General features: G+C 40.6%; 1 protein-coding gene across 2 annotated transcripts in view; it reads right to left on the bottom strand.

The window, feature by feature from the left end:
* Window positions 1-21,243, bottom strand: part of Adamts19 (ADAM metallopeptidase with thrombospondin type 1 motif, 19) — a 184,616-nt gene that overhangs the window by 33,995 nt on the left and 129,378 nt on the right. For both annotated transcript variants that reach the window (NM_001108433.3, XM_087593119.1), the window contains 4 exon segments: window positions 3,539-3,692; window positions 7,602-7,759; window positions 16,818-16,898; window positions 20,716-20,836. In NM_001108433.3, coding sequence (NP_001101903.2) covers window positions 3,539-3,692; window positions 7,602-7,759; window positions 16,818-16,898; window positions 20,716-20,836 — 514 coding nt within the window.

Genomic DNA, 21,243 nt, shown 5'->3' with positions numbered 1-21,243 from the left:
ATTTGGAGGGTATCTTAATTAGGGTTTCCATTGTTGTGAAGAGACACCATGACCAAGGCAACTCTTTTGCAGTCCAGCTCCTTCATTCCCTTTGTGTCCATTAGGCCATGAGTCCGTACGGAATGGGCTCCCCCAGCTCGGGTTTTTTTCTCCGTTAGTCCTCACAAAGTGCGCTTCTCTGGGTGGCGCAGGCTGGCGCTTCAGCTGAACCCAGGTGCCCTTCTCTTTGGCTTCCTTTTCCTTCTGATCGTTCGCCTTCACCCGCTTCAGGAAGCCGTCTCTGCTCTTCGGGTGCTTGATGTGCTCAATCCTCTTGGCCAGCATCTTGTCCTTAACTTGCTTGTTTACAATGATGCCCACGGCATGCTGGGTGACACTGCAGACTCTTCCGGTTTTGCTGCGGTAACACTTATGGGACGTTCTTTCCGAACAGGGCTCATTCCCTTGATGTCTACAGTATCACCCTTCTTGTAGATTCCCATGTATGTGACCAAAGGAACAACTCCATGTTTCCAAAAGGTCTAGAAAGCATATATAGCAGCCATCTTCCGGTAACTCACGAAAATGACAAACACAAAAGGCAAGAGGAGAGGCCAAGGCAACTCTTATAAGGAGGACATTTAGTTGGGGCTGGCTGACAGGTCCAGCATTTCAGTCCATTATCATCAAGGTGGTAGCAAGGCAGCATCCAGACAGGAATGGTGCAGGAGCTGAGAGTTCTACATCTTCTTCTGAAGGCTGCAAGGATAAGACCTACTTGCAGGAAGCTAGGAGGAGGGTCTCTCAAAGTGCACTCTGACAGTGACACACCATAATAGTGCCACTCCTGGGCCAAGCATATTCAAACCCCACAGAGGGTTGGCAACTGCACTCCTTTTTTCACATTAGTAAAAATAATGCATCTTAGACATGAATGCTGACCAAGTCTCCATCTACATTGTTACTCGGTAGATTCTGGCAGATGGTCATGGTTCCCTTTCTGTGACACAGTCCTCGCTTGCCTCACAGAAGGCACCAATGTGTTCCCTGTGGTGCTTGTGGCCCATCAGAATCTGCTGTGCTGCCTTCTCCTCATCTCCCCAACTCTCAATGACAGAGCAGCCCAAACATCAGTCTTCTAACAGCTTTCTCTCTGCCTTCCACCACTCCTCAGGGGGCTCTGTCTGCTCTCATCGTTTTAACCCATTACCCACATGTTGTATGTGAGTAGCTTACTGTTCCCTCTCCCACATCAGACGCATATCTCCAACTGCTTACTTGACATCGAATTTCGGCCAACAGGTATCTCGAACTTTGGTTGAAGCTCTCAGGCCCCCAGGTCCTCCTTACCTGGCACTTGAGACGTTCCTTGGTTGTCACTTCATAATGGCTTTATCCTGTCATTTGGGAAAGCCATCTCATCCCCTCCCCCGATTCTCACAGCTTCATATGTGGCTCGGCAGCACGACTCATCGGTTCTCCTTGTCTACTGCTTCCAAGCAGCTTAGCTAACAGGGCCCTCTCAATGGCTGCAGGGTTTCATCTCCACTCTTGCCCTGTCTAGTTTACTCTCAGCTGAGAAAATCAGAGGGGTACTTTTATACCTGAAAACTACAATCATTCCATTCTAACACCTCTTTTGTATCTCCTATCAACCACAGAAGAAGGGCAGGCAAGAGAGGTACCTCACAGCTCTCTGCTTTCCTTCACCCTGAGCTCTACTCCTACAGCTACAGGGGCGCTCACCCTTAAGAATTCGATGCAGCCTGACTTTGGTGGAGGGTTTTTCTGAAAACCTAGTTTACAGTGCACCTATCCCCCCCTCCCCTCGCCTCCCTCACCTCTCCTGCTTATCCTCATCTGCTTGTCTTGTCTTGGTGCTTAGCGTATTTCCATACAGCTTTGTTGATATGTGCATCTATTTCCTGGTTCTCCTATCCCAGGTACCCTCCTGACAGATATGCCAGTTTCTTCCCATGCCCTCCTCACACCTTCAGAAGGAACATTTAAGCTACAAGTATGGAGAGTTGTGTTACCCAGAAAACAGACGATTCAGCTCTGTGCACAAACCCACTTCATATCCTGTTTACTACATATGTATCATAACTCTACCCACTGAGGATTTCCTTTTATCCTTCAAAGGCATCTGCTCCATGGAGCTGTGTAAACTGTTATTAAATGGAAATGAGAACTGGAGTGGGGTATACACAAAGTCTCTGGGCACAGAATCTCCTCTGGAAACGGTCAAACTCAAAGACTTCCCACTCACACATTTTGCACTGAAGTAACTTGTTCATTTGCCTCCCAATATGCAATATAGAACTAGAAAACAGTGAGTCCAATTTGGGGGTGCTTCTGTATTCAGAGTAATAACGACACACTTTAGAATCAGTAAGCTCAAAAATGGGGGAATTAAATGTCTTTACTTTGCATGCATATGTATATAGTTGAAGAACACAATTTAAAAGCAAATTCAGTGTCTGTCAAAACACTCCTTCAATCATTCCATTCATATGTATAAATTTTATATCTTAGAATCAAGAAATTTTAAGATTTTTAATTTTTGACTCAATACCATGCTGTTTTTATCACTATAACTCTGTAGTATAATTTAAGGTCAGATACAAGGATAACTCAAGTATTTCTTTTTTATTCAGGATAGTTTCACCTACCATGGGTGTGTGTGTGTGTGTGTGTGTGTGTGTGTGTGTGTGTGTGTGTGTGTGTTTGTGTGTGTATATGTTTGTATGTGTGTGTTAATGTGTGTGTTTGTGTGTGTGTATGTTTGTGTGTGTGTATGTTTGTATGTATGTGTGTTTGTGTGTGTGTGTTTGTGTGTGTGTGTGTGTGTCTATATGAAGCTAAAAAGTGTTCTTTCAAGATCTTTAACAAATTGTGTTGGAACTTTTATGGGGATCACACTGAATCTACAGACTGCTTTTGATAATATGGGTATTTTTACTATAACAACCTACCAGTCCACGAGCATGGGAGCCCTTTCTATGTTCTGATATCTTCTTTAAATTCTTTCCTCAGTGTCTTAAAGTTGTCATCATACAAGTCTCCCACTTGCTTGATCGGAGTTACCCCATGATATTACACTGGCTGACTGTGTTGTGAAAGGTGTTGTTTGCATGATTTCTTCTTCCGGGCAATTGTATACAGGAAAGCAACTTATTTTTGTGATTTCATTTTGTATCCAGCTTTGATGAAAGTATGTATCAAGTGCTGGTACTAATACAATGTACAGCACAGCCTGACTGGTGTCTCCTGGACCTGGTATAATATACATAAACACATTATTCCCTATGTAATATGTATAACAACCAGTCTCATTGAATGAAATAGAATAGTGGTCAGTGGCCTTTCCACTTTAAGTCAGACTTTTCCCATGAAATAGTTCAGATGTTCGGCTTGTACACATACTCTAAGTAACAGAGTTCACAAATCTTTCTGGATTCTACAATTGTAAATTAGGTATTTTTCAATCTATCGTACTTATCAGTGTAATCAGAAAATGACTGGAGTTTTGCAAAGATAGAAGTTAAATGGTCTTCACCTCCTCCACACGTGGCATTGCAATCCCCCCAGCCTGCGTGTGTCCACATGAAGAGGGGTCCCGACTCCTTAGAGCTCTGGTTATCTGGAAGAGGGTCTGATGGCACAGTGTATTCATAGTGAAGACCGTAATTCTGATCTTGAAATAGGAGCACCTGTGGCATACAGAGTGATTACAGAATATGATTTAAGTAGAGCACATTCAGTGAGCAAATCTGCAAAGATGTTGATATATAAAAATGCTAACTGCACAATGAATGTATACCTTTGATTTGCAGCAATCTCGTAATATTACTTTTAAATATTTAAAATGCTATACCTTTTTTTTTTTTTTTGGAGCTGGGGACTGAACCCAGGGCCTTGCGCTTGCTAGGCAAGTGCTCTACCGCTGAGCCAAATCCCCAACCCCGCTATACCTTTTCAAAGTTAGGAGAGTCACCTGTGATCTACATACATTAAGACAAAAGCTCACTGGAATGAATCCAGAAATACCCGATCATTTTCATTTCATTTGGCCGACCATCCCCAAAGCACGACATATGATATATTTATACACCTGTACCTATGTGGGTACCTATATCTGTACATGATTCATATACATGATGTGTTCAAGGGTCAGGAATGTGTGTTGCATCTAATGTCAAGATACAAAATCAACCTTGGATTTTCTACTTTTATAAAAAAAAAGTCATAGAAAAAGTCACTCAATTAATATGGGATGTCTGTCTGTCTAGTTTTATGCCAACTTGACATAGATTGTCATTTAAGAAGAGGGACCCTCGGGGCTGGGGATTTAGCTCAGTGGTAGAGCGCTTACCTAGGAAACGCAAGGCCCTGGGTTCGGTCCCCAGCTCCGAAAAAAAGAACCAAAAAAAAAAAAAAAAAAAAAAAAAAAAGAAGAGGGACCCTCACTTGAAAAGTGTCTGCACAAACATGACCTGCAGGCAAGGCCATAGGTCATTTTCTTGATTAATTGCAGAAGTGGGAGGGCCCAGCCTACTGTGCAGGGCAACACCCTGGCAGGGGGGGTCCTTGGTTGTCCAGGAAAACCTGTAAAGCAGGCGAGGAGGAACAAACCAGTGAGCTTCACGGCCTCTGCTTCAGTTCCCACTTCCCAGTTCTTGCCGTCAGTCCACGCCCTGACTTATCTCAGAGATGGAATGTGTCCTGAGAGTGTGAACAAGTGTCAACCGAATTAGAACGGAATCAAGCCTTTCCTCTGAGTGCTTCTCTGCGTTGTAATGTTTTGTGACGGGAGTGGAAACCTTAGCTAAGACGCGGGCTAAGGCTGCAGTCTAGAGATCACTGTTAGCAATGGTAGAGAAACTCTGAATCACTAGAGGGGTGAAACTTTGTTCTCTGGATGTTTATATTATCTTAGAATTTTGGCAATGTGCATGTTTAAATGGATTTTAAATAAATATTAGATTAGTAACAGCGCGGTTATATGCAGAGTTTAGTAAATTATAATGGCTCAATGTCCATGGGTTTGACTCGACATTGTGCTGAGCCACAATTGGAGGCTATACCAGTTTGGCTGTCAAAGGGATCCAAAGTCAAGGTCAGAAAGGGATCATCATGGATTAATAGTCATATACATATCTGTGTGTATGTAAATATTTGAGCGTGTATGTTTTTCAGAAATTTGTTCATGAAGTATGTTAAATGTAGCCATACGGAATATAGCCTGTCTATAAATTCAACATCTGTGTGAGCAGTTGGTGCATAAAACATTTCTCTCTATATTTTTGACGTAGGTGTGTGGGGGGAGGCATACTGATTATTTCTCCTTCGTCTACATCAGTTGTAATTGTAGGTGACTAATGGGTCCCAAATCAGACAGAGTACATCACAATATTGATTTTGGCTTAAATATTTGATGAAATGTTGCCGATTGTAAGTTACATTCAACCTAATAAATAAACAGTAAAAGCTTACATTTTAAATGGTTCTGATGATACTATAATATAATTTTTAATTTGGTGAAATGACCATATCAACACACTCATTGTCTGCCCTATCCTACTTAATTATATGAAAACAGTCCCCTTTTCCTCATAAGCTACCTTCTCACTGATAGAACTTCAAACCACATTGAACACCCAATGCCGCTTGGAACTGAGAGACTGGCCACAAACCCACGAGCTCTTTCATAAACCATCTGACTTTGGCAGAACTCTCTGCAGAAGGAAAGTGTGAGCGCGTTACAGTCAAAAGCTCATATTGAGGAAAGGCAGCGGCACACTTCGCCTTTCAAGTCAGTACCGGTTTTCAATCTGCAATAGTCATTAGAGAGAAATATCTCAGAGGTACAGTTTCCTTTGGATTACCAAATAAATCCAGGTCACACACATAGCTCCTTTTAGATCCAGTTCACTGAGTCAATTACGATGCCTGGTTCCAGGAAAAGCCTTGGCAATTACGAGTCCGATTAAGGGCTCTGCTGTAAGAAAAGTCTCTTACTCTGAGGTCCGATGGGTACTGTTTATGGATATTAAGCAAAGGCTTGGGACAAGTCTCAGTCTTGTATTTTTCTTACATAGATTAAAACAATAAATGGTTACAGAATGCAGTCAAACATAGTAGTGTTTTCAGATGTCAAATCATTAAAAATGTTAGCTACTGACTATTTTACATGATTCAAAGATGATGCTAAGGGTAGTTTACCCGTTATATAGATATTTTTTGTTCGTTTCTGTAGACAGCACAGGGCAGAGCAGATCTTTTCATTGACATTTTCAAATAGGATGCAAAGAAACTATCAGGAGATGCATAAAATGATTATTCAAAGAATGCAATAATATTGATGAAGCAAGACAAAGAGATTACACAGGTACTATTTATACTGGACAGGCAGTTATATAAGCTATATAAGGTTCTGGAAATTCAAACCGTGGTTACTGGATCAGCCACAGTGGTATCAGGTGGGAGCTGTGGGAAATGTATGGACCTCAGTTTCTGATGCAAAACAACTGAATCAGAAGGGATATTTAAAAGGGGCCCCAAATCATAGGTCCATTAAAATAAGATCATCTGTGAGCTACAGTGCCATTTCAACCTCTGGGTCTGAGAAGAAGCCACGCGAGATGTCTACAGTTGAAGACTAACTCAGCTGCAGTGAAGATGCTAAACAGTGAAACACATGCCACTATGGCAAGAGGATTCATTGTGACAGTGGGTTTCTGTGCATATAGAGAGGTAGTGCTTAGGTACTTGAATTTGAGATTCCTTTTTGCTACTAGAACAAACACGCAGCCACCTGCACATTCATTCCTTTGGGGACTTGGCCATCAGCTCTGAGTACCTTGATCAAGACCTATGGACAAAACAACCCAGTGGCACAGACACAGTCCCACCGTTCTAGTCCTTGCCCTTTAATTCTCTCTTAATGCACATTTAGTCTTTTGCTACATGATAACGAACATTACAGTTCCAAACAGTGCAGGGTTCAGGATTCCTTGCAGTAATCCACTAACACAGTGAGAAACAGGGAGAGAAGACTGAGAGCTCTCTTAAGTTGTGTTTCCAACTCTCCCTTCCCAAAACAATGCTTAACCAAAGGTATTCTGCAGACACAGATGAGTCCCATTAAGTGCATGATGACTGCTGTAATCCCCATGCTGTGGCCTATCTTGATGAATATCCATTCTGGTTTATAAGGGGCAAAGGGGTTTCATATTCTTAGGTGGTCTATTTCTACTATGAGCTTGCTAATTCCTTAGAACATTTGGTCCACTTTTAATAATTACTATTTTTATATATCACAATTTAAAATATCTTAAAGTTACTACAAATATCACTTAAAACAATTTTAAATGCTGTTCTGATAATACCGATATTTAAAAAACAAATGGGGAAAAGGGAGAGAGGAAAAGAGAGAGAGAGAGTAAAGAAAGGGGGGAGAGGGGGAGGGGAGGGGCAGGGAAAAGGGAAGGCGGAGGGGGAGATGAATGGGGAAGGGGAGGGGAAGGTGTAGGGGACAGGAGAGGGAGGGGGAGAGGGATTAGAATTTTCCTTGCCGTGAGAAGCTGGTTTTATAACACTTTCCCATTTCTGCCTCTTACCAGGAGATGTAAAGGTGTGGTTGTGGGTCCTTTGGCAGAGATCTTCTCCCACAGGCCTCGTCTTATGTAATGGACTGTAGTTCCAGCTAGACTGAATGCTCCAGAATGTTCTATCTTCCAGTCACTGTTTATAGACTGCTTGCTGGCATCTCGAAGAGCTATAAAAAGATGAAATACAGGATGAGTGTGGACAGAATTACTGATGAGTAACGTCTTCACATTGCTTTCCTAAAAGCATTTCAGTGTGTCTCCAGCCTCCGATGCAAGTCTAAAGCTACCGGTCTTGTTGCTACTGAAATCAACAGAATCTTCAATATCTGTTAGATGCTTATATATCCTTTAACATCAACGACCTGCTAAGGTTTTGCTGCTCTACCAAAGTTGTTCTGCTGCTATCAATATAAGTAACAAGTGTATGAAAGTATGAAAATTTACTGCATCAATCTTCTCTGAAAAAATATTCTTATCATATGCTAAAATAATGTCTAAAGGGAAGTTAAAGAAGCATACAAATCCTTATTTTTATGTGATCAATGCTTAATTATTAATTTTTACTGAAAGAGAAATACATTGACCACAACATCTCAAAATATTGCCAATGTCTGTTAGCACCAAACAAATGGACATACCTTAGGCGATGTTAAAGTCTTAAAAAAAGAAGCAAACCACTGACGGGTCGGTTTATAAGGTTTAGCATCTGCTTATGTTTTATCTCTATAAATTAAATATTTTAAGAAATATATTGATCAATATTTTCCAATTTCCAAGCTTGTATTTCAGGTTATAATTATCAATTTACAGTTCCTGAAATATCTCTAATAAAAAAATGCCTTAAAACTTCCTTTGGGGTTTATGGAATATGATATCCAGACTCTATTCATGTTTTGGCTTTCAACATTTCCTAGAAAATGGCATACGCGAGTACATACAAATCCACACAATTGATTGGCTTAGGAGTCAGTTCATTCAGAAAGAGGAGTCTGTACATAGCGTGTTTCTTGGCTTTATTTGGGTGGGTGGGATGTGTTGTTTGTTTTACTTCATTAACTTAAAAATTATTCTCTGATTGCTTGGCTGTCTTCCGGAGGGTATTTACCAGAGCCCTCCCTGGGAGGCTGACCTTAGACAGGGCACAGTCTGGGAAGGCTTGACAGGGGTGAGGGCGGCTCAGAGAAAGGAGGTCACCCTGGCAGTGACAGTGAGCATCGGTTTTATGGAGCACTGGGGAAGGGTGAGTTGCAAGACAAAAAGATCCCAAAGCATTCACAGGGGACCTTTGACCTTACAGCTGAAGATTCAGCTTCAAACTAATAGGACGTGGCTCCCCAAAGCTGGGAGATGAACCACTGCCAAGAACCTAAGGATTTTAGACTTTCTGATTGATTTTTCAGGTCAAGTAGTAATGGAGAAAAACACAAATTCCAGGGAATCCCAAGGTGTGTAGCTTTTGAAGATAGAGACTCTAAAAACTCAGGTGTCCAAATTAAAAACAAAACAAAACAAAAAAACTAGACCTCATATTAAAGCAGCCTGAGTCAATTCTTGGAAAACTCTTAAACGATCTCAACACAGCTGATCCAGCAGTAAATTAATTCTCCAGCAAAATGTTTAGACTCAGTAATAAGGAAAGTTTAACATGGCCACTCATCCATACTATGGTAATCATGTTCACCGTCCAATTAAAAACCCACCGGGGCCGGGGATGTTACCACCACACAATAGACCCATAATAATTAAGTAAGGGTACTCAGGAATAAAATGACACTCAAGAATCCTAGAGAAAATGGAACTAGTGAATCACGCCTTTAAATAGGCACACACGGCTGCTTTTTTCCTGAGCAGAGGCAGCCACCCTCCTGGGTTTTTTTTTCTCCTCCTAATAAATCTCTTGAGTGAGAAAAAAAATAGACACACACATTCTAGGAAGGTTTGTAATGTCAGAGAGCAATGGGAACTGGAAAATAATTAAATCAAAGGTCTTAGAACAGAAAAAAAATCACATACCAAGTACAGAACTTAATGAATGGGCCTAAAACATATTAGACAAAGACACTTTTGTAGGAAAGAACAACTTCATAGAAGAGTGCCCTGATGCACGGAAACGGATCAAGGTAGACACGTAGGAATCCCACTGATGTGACTGGTGTTACAGAAAATTGGACACGGACGCACAAAGTAGTTGAAAGCACAGTGTTTAAAAGAGTTTTACATTTTCTTTTAAAAAAATCTCCAAATACATAGGTCCTAAAAGGTCCAAGGAACTCATGACAAAACAATGCATGGACACACACGCACACACACACACACACACACACACACACACACACACAGCCACACACACACTCGCACACACAGTCACACAGTTAACATGGTGATTTAGAGAACATAGTGTAGAGTGGCCAGAAAGGAAAAAGAAATGTGCTAGCAGTGCAAGGCCCTGGGTTCGGTCCTCAGCTCCGGAAAAAAAAAAGAAATCTGTTAGTTATGGGCATTTCTAGTTCTCACGTCTCAACAATGAAGGCTCTTTTGCAGCAGATGGAGAACATTATAGAAGTCCCAAATGGTGAAAATACAGAGAACAGCTGGTTGTCCGGCACCTAATAGCAACTGATGCATTTACGACAGATTGTGTAAGCATAAAGGTCTGGAAACATCATGGAAGAAGGAGAGGGAAGACTGCAAGAACCAGAGGAACAGGCTGTCTGACTTCTGAGCAGTTGTGTTTTCTACATATGTTGGAAGCTATAGCCATGAATTCTCAACAATATGGATGTCTAAATAAGACTGGCACAATGACAACACCAACTGAACGCCTCCAAGATACTTCTCTAGATGAAGAGCTATAGGCAAATAATGGCTGCTGAGAGTGTGAGAATCATTCTTCCACAGTGATGAGCCCCTATAGGCTCTCCAGCCCTAAGAACAAGAGTCAGCAGCTGAGTGCACACACATGTGTGCACGTGTGCACACACACACAGACATATGTAACAATAATTAAAGAAGAAGAGGTACTGAATTTGAGAGGGCTCTGGGATATAAAAGGAGTTTCGGGAAGAAATAGAGTAGAAGTGGTATAAATACAACATCCATGTATGAACATTTTAAAACATTCAATTAAAATGTAACAATTCATTAAATGTCCACATATCATTAGAAATAATGAGAGTCAAAGGAACCTGTCAACTCCCTAAGGTAGAGAATTTAGGGATGTTGGAGGAGAACAACTGGCACTTTACCAAACTAGCATAGTCCCTAACTACATTCTAAATATGTGTCCTTGTACATGCAAAGAACTGCAGATCTCACCCTTCATCACAGAAACTTCTCTGCAACACATGGAGACCATTACCGGAAACCACAATCAAACAAACTCTGCAGCCAAGGCTCAGGGATCATGGCAGAAGAGGAGGCAGAAAGGTTGTAAGAGCCGGAAGAAAGTGTACATTTTTTTTTATGAGATTGGGTATTTAAGGAATGTCAAAAGCTACATCCATAAAGGTGCCCCAACACATCTGTCTGAACATGACTGAGCATGGATGACACCAGTAGACAATGGATATGGGAGTAGCCCATGCGGCCTAAACCGTATACAAAGAACTAGAGACAGCTAAGAAATGCTCAGAATGGGAGAGACGGTCTTCTCCAGGGAACAGCACACCACTTCCTTATCCAATACCAGGTGGTCAAATTGCTGAAAACATACATACAAGTAACATTATATAAACTGAGGTTATGTTTATGGATACATGTGTATATAGATATAGATCATATACACATACATCATATACATACACATGATGTATATAATAAACAAATAAATATAAAAATATCTATGCATATAATAACTAATGAAAATAGAAGCCATGAGTTTGAAAGAAAATGGGTGGTTTATGAAAGGGTTCGGATAGAGGAAAGGGAAGGGAAATAAATAATGTTATTATAATTATAGTATAATAACACACAAATAAAATTTGAAAAATGTTAGACACATGAAAAAGAAACAAGCTTCCAATGGTTAAAAAATTAACACGAACAAAAACTAGAGCTCTATACCTAGAAAAAGTATTTTTAGACACAAAGCTAAAACAAGTACATTTTCAGACAAAACTTAGGAAATTTATTGTCTGAAACAGACACACTTCCATGAGACTGCACATACACATGCATGTACCACTAGCATGCACACACACACACATAAAAATTTAGATGGTATATAATATTTATTAATATTATATAATAGCCTTATATAATATAGCATCAAAATGCAAAGGAAACAATTTAATGGAGGAAGAAAAATTCATTTTTGATACCTCTTTACTCCTCTTTCCTAATTGATCAGAACAAAAAGAGTCTCTGTAAGCCTGTAGAAGACTTGAACTACTATACTGTAACTGACAGTGAAGATTACAGCTGGAAATTTCAGGCCCAAGGTGACAAACCAAGTCTTGATTGACACCTGTCTGCATGTATTCTTTCACCCCGATGTCAGCATCTCAAAATAACTGTGAATCAAGTACATTTAAACATAACTCCTATTTCCAAGAAGAACCACAGCGATACTGTTTTCGCTGTGCAAACAGATCGAATGGAAAGTGCACTGTGAAACACAGCTAGCAACACAGCTAACGTGGGTGCAGGGGCACTCCTGTAGCTCTGACCTGACAGAAGAGGAGAGAAGGAAGCTAAAGTTACTCTTCTGTCTTCATCATGGTAGGTGACAACTGAAGCTCAAAGCATAGGGAAGAAAATGATAAAGGGGTTAATCGCACAAAAATGAAACTAAAGGTAGGGTAGAGGCAACCAGCCAAGCTTCAAGTTGGTTGTCTGGAGAGACGGATAAAGCTGAACTGATCAAGGAAACAATGTAACCGTGGTAGGAAAAAGGGTCCCAACGCCTTCCTTCTAGGTGAACGAATCAGAAACAGCTCGAAGCCAACCAGTTTGAGAAGACAAAAGAAACAAATTATTCCTTGAGGAATAATTACCAAACGGCACCAAAGGATATATGAAAATATATGAAAATATAAATTCTAGCCTCAGTGGGAGAGGACATGACTAGCCTCACAGAGACTGGGGCGTGCCAGGCTTGAGGAGATACTGGGAGGGACCCCCACCCAGAGAAGAAAGGGAGGGGGGATAGGGAAAGGATTGTGGGAGGGGATGACCAGGCAGGGGGCAGTGAGCAGGATGTAAAGTGAATAGGTTAAAAAACAAAGGAGGAAAGAAAAAGAAAAGAAAAATATTATAAAACATACTAAAAGCAAAAACCCCTCAGTTATGATATCTATGTGGAAAGTTCCATAAAAACAATATGCAGCAGAAATTAAAAACAAGAGAGGTTAAAAGCCCTTCATACAAATATGACTTCGATGTGTAGCCATCAAAGTGAAACTGCTATGAAATTTGGACAAAATAGCTTAGAAAATGTTCTTCCAGGGTTCTTCAAATGCACTAAAAATGCTATTTGTCACATGTGGCTAATATATCTAAGTGTCTTGCTGTTTTATACTAAACAAGAATATTTACTTGACTTTTTCAAATACTCAGAAAATTACAATTTTATATATTCCACAATAAAAGCTTTGTGAAGCCAACTGATTTTATTTTCTTTGAAATCAGAGCTTCCCCCCCCCCCTGTACTTTCTTAATGGTTTCCTTAAAAGATAAATAAGATACGATCATTTATGAACTTCTGTTTATATTTCCCATGTGGGACACGACTTGTACATTGTTTGATCTTCTTGTATTTGATGTGGTGTTTGCTTCATGGGGTCTATTTTGTTTTTGTTTTCTGGATTGTCTTTAATATGCTATTTGTTGAATCCTCCAAGTCTTTTGAGGCCCGGTTTGAGGGGAGTTGCTTGTGGAAAGTGTTTCTCTCAGCACAAGCCATACTGACACTGTAATAAGACAAACTCCTCCCGTGGGTCTGTGGCTTCACAGCTAGATGAAGAGGATGGGGCACATAGGCGGGGTTGCTCTGCACCGCAAATCTCAGGAGAGTTGATTTTCCATGTCCACTTTTCACAAACGCTATTGTGGCACTCCCCTGCTTTCCCCACTCACTTATAAATTATACTCCCGCCCCTGCATCCCACAAAGCTGGGAATCCTTTGAAGCCCCCCTTCCAGTGGAAGCCTCCCAGGACAGGTACTCTGTAACATCATTGGCTTCACTTCTGTCTACCACATCCCCCTGGTTTTCAGAGTCTGACGTCAGGTTCTTGTTATCAAGTGGAACTTCCAGAGGCTCGGTATTCGACTTCCTGCGTTCACTGTAGTTTTGGCATTTTAGGACTTCTTAATTTGCCTCCCATTCAGACATATTACAGGCTGCTGTTGATCCTTCAAGGTTTCCCTCCTTGTGGAAACCCAACTCCATCCACACTGTGACGGGATTAAGAAGTGGGGTCACTGTGAGGTAACTGGAGTTGGCTGGGGTTAGTAGGGCACAATCTTCGTAAGTGAGATTAGTGTGCCGCTAAGAGCCCAGAGAGGCCTTGCTTCCTTTTCTTCTGCCGTGTAAGGACACAGATGTCAGTAAGTTCCAGCTCATAAAAGGACCTCATCAGAACCCAACCATACTGGTCCCCTGAGCTCAGACTTCCAGCCTCAAGAGCTCTGAGAAGAAAATTCTATTGTTTATAACCCACTTAGCCTGTAGCTCTGTGTTACAGCATCTTGAAGTAATCAAATTAAGAGGTAAATATTAAAATGAAGGGTTGCTTTATCGTTTGTTCATTTCAAATTATTTTTAGTGAGATTTTTTGCCCTGGTGCCCTGTGTGTGAAATTTCAGACAGAGTAAGTTGGATTTGATGCTTTTTGTGAGGTTTGTTTTTTTTTTTATTTTTTTGGAACTCATAAGCTATAATGATTTTATAAATAAAACCACATGCCTTATTCGGTTTAGGCTAACTGGTCAATCATTAACAACATAATGCTATAATCTTCAGAGAAGCCAATAATATAATTAAAAGAAAGGGTAATGGAAGAGAAAATTCTATTGGGAAGTTATTAAATGTCTCCTATGTAATAACATACCTTTGGTATCAGCAATTTGAATTGTTGAAGAATGATCAGTCAGTCAAAAATCTATTTTCATTTATTTTTCTAAATTTATCTCCTTTGAAGACTTCTTACAACTTCCTTCCTGTCCCCAAAGGAACCATGTGAAGAATGGTTTATGATGCACTTTGACTTGCAGTCTTTAGAATCTAGGATCTTAACACCGTGTAACTTCTCTTTTCCCTCATCCATGTATCCTGTATCACTCCTCACCAAAACCTAGAGGTCACCCTTGAATCCTTACTAGTTCTCAATAAAGTAATGATGGCACTCGCCAGAAGCTAGGGGGACAGCGTGCTGCTATCACATGATCTCTCAAAGACAAAGTGTCCCGACCCTGTAGCTTACTCTACTGAAATCAATTTTCGATTTCTGGATTCCAGAGCTCTGAAGGATAGATTTATTTCTGTTGGTTTATGTACCCAAGTTTCCACCAAATGTTACAAACCCACAGGGGAGTATATTTGGCATGAAAATAAGCAAAAACCGTACTCAGCTTGGGGTAGAAATCAATTATCTTATTGAAACTTGAGGGGTGTTTTGTTTTTGTTTTTGTTTTTATGACTTTCAACAACTAGACATATAGCATTTCTAGATGTGATTCTCTGGAGACAAAGCATGGCTTAGGCCAGACATGGGCACATTTGGAGACTACATTCAGGGTCCATGACTGGAGACCAGCAAAGGGGTATCCCGTGAGAAAAAAGAGCTAGGGACTAGAAGCAAAAAGAAAAGAGAATTTAAGGATCCAAGAGAAAACTAATTGCTTTTTACATGTCAAATAATGTGGCCATTGGGTGTTTCTAAAAAAAAGAAGTTAACCTTGCGGAATATGGTAACTATGGTAACCACACAGGGGATAGAAAAATGAAGGAGATCATTGAGTGCCAAGGAAGAGGCAGCATGGTGATTTCTCATTTGCAAAACTGGCTGATTAATTTAGCTTTACTGGTCAGGTATTAAATCTCTTCACATTAGCTCAAAGTTTACTGAGCTGAAAAAGCTCGTCTGAGACAGCTATGTATTTTTTTTGCAGCTTGGGAATAAAGAAAATGTAGGTGAGTGCAATCGGTGGTCTTCTATTGAGAGAATGTGTCTTAATCATCTACCACCACTATCTTAAAAAACTGGGTGTTTGGACTTACTTGAATTTGGAGTGATCTTGTACTTAAAACACATTGAAAGCCTTAGCAAGTAACTTTAATCAGATATATACGTGAAGGTAACAAACGAATGAACATCTCACACGGTCAAGGATTTCTCTTACTTTCTTTTGTCCTCTCAAGGTTCCCCCTCCCAAAAAAGCAAATCCTAATGAAAAATTATTTCAAAGCCGAGACTAGACTGTTTTTCATACTGCAGAACAGACACATCACGTGAGATAGAAAGCTCTCCATGGGCAAAGGATTTTCCTACTGGGGCATTTACTGCTTAGTTGAAAATAACCAGGACGTAACATTTTTCAGCAAACTGTTGCAAGGGGCTTTTAAATGTTAATTTAAAATCTGTTTGGTCCCTTGTTCTAACTTCATTTTATTTGATTCCATTATTGTGGTCTTTCTTTGTCATGTAAAAAAAGTTATCTATTGAGCTAATTAAAATATTAAAATATCTGGTCTCCCCCACAAGCAATGCTCAAAGCTTTAAAAATATTTTCTTCGTAGGTGAGATTTTTTCTGGAGTGAAAGCCAGACAAGGAACCTAACACAAGATTAAAAACTTAAACTATGGCTTCCTTTTAGAGACAGATATCTCCTATTTCTAAAACAATCATTACAAAAATACATGTGTTTGCATATGCTTGCATGTTTACATATGAAAAAATGCGTTAATGTCTGTATTACACACGCATGTATTCGGAGTAAAACATGACAGTTATTTAATGAGGTTGACTTTTTTGTTTTGTTTCATTTTGTTTCGTGTCATGAGCTGACATTTGGAAGTACTTCATATTCTCTCAACAGAAAAGCATATTAATTTTGCTCCTGGGAATCCCTTAGAGGAAAGGAAACTCTTGTTGAATATTAGAAGAGATGCTTTCCGGGAAGTTCAAGTGTGAACTTAGAGACAAACCGACTTCCTCCTGTTACTGAGTCCCAGAGCTGAGCATTGGGCTCCCACTAAGCTCCTGAGTCTGCAATGCCAGTTACCTAAGTAGCTATGTGCGGGTTTTTCCTCCACGACTTTGATTCTTCTCGCTCCTGCAGGTATCACCAGCACTTCCACATAGCCTGTGGAGAGTCCATAAAACATGCCATCAATCTGCGGTGCTTACAAAATCTCTTCTCCTAACTCATTTGACAACCCCCCACCCCCAACACACACCTCTGGCTTTCGTTGCTGCTGCCAAGTTTTAAGGGCTACGAAGAGAAAATGTTTTACTCTAAAGCCACCATGATCTCAGGTGAAGTTTCATGAAAAGACTGAGCCCAGAGCTCTACTGAGAGGGTAGGAAGGCCATTGCTATGCATGAAGTACTCTGAGGAGAGGAAGAAGCCTCTGGTGTAGCCTCCCTAGAGACAGTAGGACAATCTAGAATCAACACAGGGCATTTTTCCCTGGGGATTCTTCACCATGCTAGAAAGAGCAGAGAAAGTAAAACCTTAGAGACCAGACAGTTGGCCTGGGACAGTCCCCCAGTCCTGAGCACAGGAAGAAAGACCAAGTATTCCTAGGGAGATGAACAAACAGATAAGACAGAGGGTCAGGAGGGAAATAAAAGGGGTGCAGGGACACAGTGAGAGGCCTGCCATCACCTCACTAGGTGTCACACAGGCAGAGGTTGGATGTCCTCAGAAAATATACTGCAGCTGATGTTATGGATATGATACTTGAAATAAAGTAAAATAGGGTGGAATGAAATGAGAGTGTGCAAGAAAAAGAAGAAACTGGGGGTCCTTCATGAAGAATAGGGCCAAAAGAAAGAAGCCTAGTTTAGTTGTCCTTAATTTAATATTCCTTTTGAAATATTCTGTAAAAATTCATGTATTTGGCTAAAATCTGATTTGAAGGTTTAAAAAGACAAAGGGATATTTTCAAATTTGTCTCCTATCATTGTAATGTCAAAAATATTGAGGTATTCGGAATAAGTAAAAAGGTAATGTAGAGTCCACCTGATGACAGAGATAAAATAAAGGCATATGGTGTGTGTGTGTGTGTGTGTGTGTGGGCGCGCGCGCGTGCGCATGTGCACACCTATGCGCAAAGATCTCATGTTTCTTCCTCAGTCACTCTTTATCTTATCGTTTTGAGATGGGGGTCACTCATTGAATCTAGATCTCATTGATCCAGCACGATTGGCTGGACAGCAAGTTCCAGGGATCCCCTGTTTCCACCTCCCTGCTCTGTGATTACAAATGCTCCAGACCACGCCTGCATTGGTTGGACCGTTGTTTGTTTGTTTGGTCGGTTTCCTTACATACGCACTAGGGATGTGAACTCTGGTCCTTGTGCTTGCCTGTTAAACTGTTTACCAACTGAAACATCTCTCCAGTCCCTGGGCATGTGAAATTTAGAATTAAAACTTCCATTCAAGAGACAGTTTGTGATGGTTTAAATATGCTTGGCCCAGAGTATGGCACCATTGAGAAGTATGGCCTTGTTGCAGTAGATGTGCCCTTGTGGGTGCAGGCTTTAATAGTATCATCCTAGCTGTCTGGGAGTGAATATTCTGCCAGCAGCCTTCAGATGAAGATGTAGACCTCTCAGCTCCTCCTGAACCATGCCTGCCTGGATGCTGCCATGTTCCCACCTTGGTGATAATGGACTGAACCTCTGAACCTGTAAGCCAGGCCCAATTAAATGTTGTTTATGTAAGAGTTGCCTTGGCCATGGTGTCTGTTCACAGCAGAATAACCCTAAGATACAGTTTATCTAATTACTCAATAACTTGACAATTTTCAGTAATGTCCAGCTGTTTGCGTCAGTTCCAAATGGAAAGCTTTCGCACTATGTCACAAAGACATAACAAAACAAAACAAAACAAAACAAAACAAAACAAAACAAAACAAAAAAAAAGACGTGGCTGCTGGTTATTTGTGCTTAGAAATAAGGGCAGACGGACAGTAATGTAGATAGGGGTCAAATAAATTGTAAAATTATATTGAAAGCTAGCATAGATTATCATGGTTAATTCTCTGATCAATAATAAAAACCGGGTTTCGAAGGCAACCCCCCCGCCATCACCCATGGCTTTGCAATGCACTGCTATTCTTTCTTTAAAAGTATATGTCTACGACTCACATTTGAAAACACTAGCCTCAGCCAGAGGAGAGGGTGAGCCAAATAAGTCCAGGGACCTTTTATCCCCAAAAGATAGACAAGTTATCTTAGGAGAATGCACACAGGAAGCAAAAGGTTTCATTCTCTGTGTGTAATGAGGACTGCGAGATAAGCCTTGGCGTCCGCTCTTGAAGAGCAAATCTGATGGAATGAGAAGGACGGAAAGGTCTCTCATGTTACATTTGAATTCTGTACTGTAAAACGCTTCATGTCACCACCATGGGAACAGGGCGGGGTGAGAGGTTTCTTACAATTACATTTTTTAACTGAAGGTGTGAGAATCTGTTCTAGCGAAGTGTGTCTAAATGAGCACTGGCAGACTCGAATCGCTTGTCTTTTATTCTGTTAAGGCAAAGCAAACAAAAACAACAAAACAAACTTGAACAACTTCATTTCACCTCCCAAAGATTCATCTGACTTTCCCTTTAGAACAACTCGCTTATTTAAAATGACTTCAGTTTCACTGACTGTCCAACATGGGTTGACTGTTCCTCAAATATAACGAATTTATATTTTAACGTCAGAATGTTTTTATTTCTTGAACTTGGAATCTTAAATGAAACGTTAATGTGAGCATACAAGTGATGGTGTGGAAATAGTTGTAAATGGGGCTGGAGGGAGGATTCTGAAGTTGCTAAAGCATTTGCTCCCCTAAGCATTTGCTGTTCTTTCAGAGGGGCCAAGTTTGGGATTAGAGCACCCTTATCAGACAGCTCCCAACTGCCTGGAAGTCCAGCTCCAGGGGTTCAGGCACCTTCTTCTCACCTAGGTAAGCACATCCCCCCCCCACCATCCACACTCACATGACATACACACATGCATACACAGAGATGCATATATAATAAAATACATCTTTTAAAAAGAAAACAGTCATAAATGATGGCCCAATAGATAATATGTCCAGGAAAGGACTCTATGAAGCACAGAAAATATGTGCTTCTTCCCAGCAAGCTTGAGAACCTGATATATAGTGATATGTGTGTGTATTTATACAAGTGTGTATATATGTGTGTGTATTCATGTATATTTGTGTGTATATTTATATAGGTGAATATGTGTGTTTATTCATGTACATTTGTGTGTGTATGTATATAAAGTATTTGTGGGTTATTATAATTCAGTGCCAATATTAATAATCACTTCTTGGTGGCAAAGAACTCTAAATGCACGCGACAAGAATCACATCCCTCACAGCCCCTGTGTGTAGCATTTGCAGATGAGGAAAAAGGAATGGAGGGGACTCTTGCTATTAATGTATGTGGAAACGTTCCCCATGTTCTGTTGCCTCTGCTCTGATTTCCACCACACTATAACTGTTTCGGATTTCAGCTTTCAAAAATTCCCCCTCCCGAAGTTAAGTAAAAGAACTATCAAAAGGGGAAAGGAAAGCTGAAATCCTGGAACTAATATTGTCAATGGCTGTTTCAGTCTTTTGCAAATCACTATTTTGGTTAGACATGCTTGTCGCTGGCTAATAAGCATTTTAGAAGCCTGGTAATATAAGTTGATGCAAATTAGATTATTCCCTTCCTGCCCTAACTTCTAGAATGCACAACACATGACTTCATGTTTTCATTATTGAAAAATAAGCTTGCTCAAGTTTCTGGCTCAGATCACACATATTGTATGTCATCACTGAAATTATTAAAAACTCCTTGAGAATGTCTTCAGTAGATTAAGAATTATGATCTCCAAATCAAACTTAATCTAGCTTTTGTCCATAAAGGCACTACAGTTTACTGAGTAGGAAAAATAAAGAACAGTTACCTGCCCCTCTGGTGTGATTAAAATCGCCTTTAATGACTTTGCATGATTTTCCATTGCCGTTACATACGCCACAATGATCTTCCCTGGCTAGAGACCCCAATAAACCATCACAACCAGCTTTCTGTAAGAAAAGAAGGGTGCATATCACAAGTTGAAGCATTTCCCAAGGGCTGCAGACCCAGCTAGAAAGGACTAAGCACAGTTCTGTACACCTTCCTCAGGTAGCTTCCTCCACACCACTGTAAGGGGACCAGTGACTCTCCATTCTGTCTTAATGTATCACTGGAGGGTCAGCCACAGAGCTTCAGACCGTTTCTTGAGGTAACACCACCCACTGACACCTAGCCTCTATCTAATGATCCCCAATAGAACCCTTTGAGCCATCTACAGACTTCTGGGGATTTTCAGTGAGAATCTGCTCATTTTCTGTAAGGTTGCCTCCTGGGCTCATAAGTTGCATGAGTCCTAACTGGGCTAGGACCATTTCTTTTCTCCCGCTGCACATCAACATTGTATGGACCAAAGGCT

The sequence above is a fragment of the Rattus norvegicus genome, chromosome 18, assembly GCF_021556685.1.
Source record: "Rattus norvegicus strain SHRSP/BbbUtx chromosome 18, alternate assembly SHRSP_T2T, whole genome shotgun sequence".
NCBI lineage: Eukaryota > Metazoa > Chordata > Mammalia > Rodentia > Muridae > Rattus > Rattus norvegicus.
The sequence above is the reverse complement of the archived record's forward strand: the minus strand, read 5'-3'. Positions and strand labels throughout refer to the sequence as shown.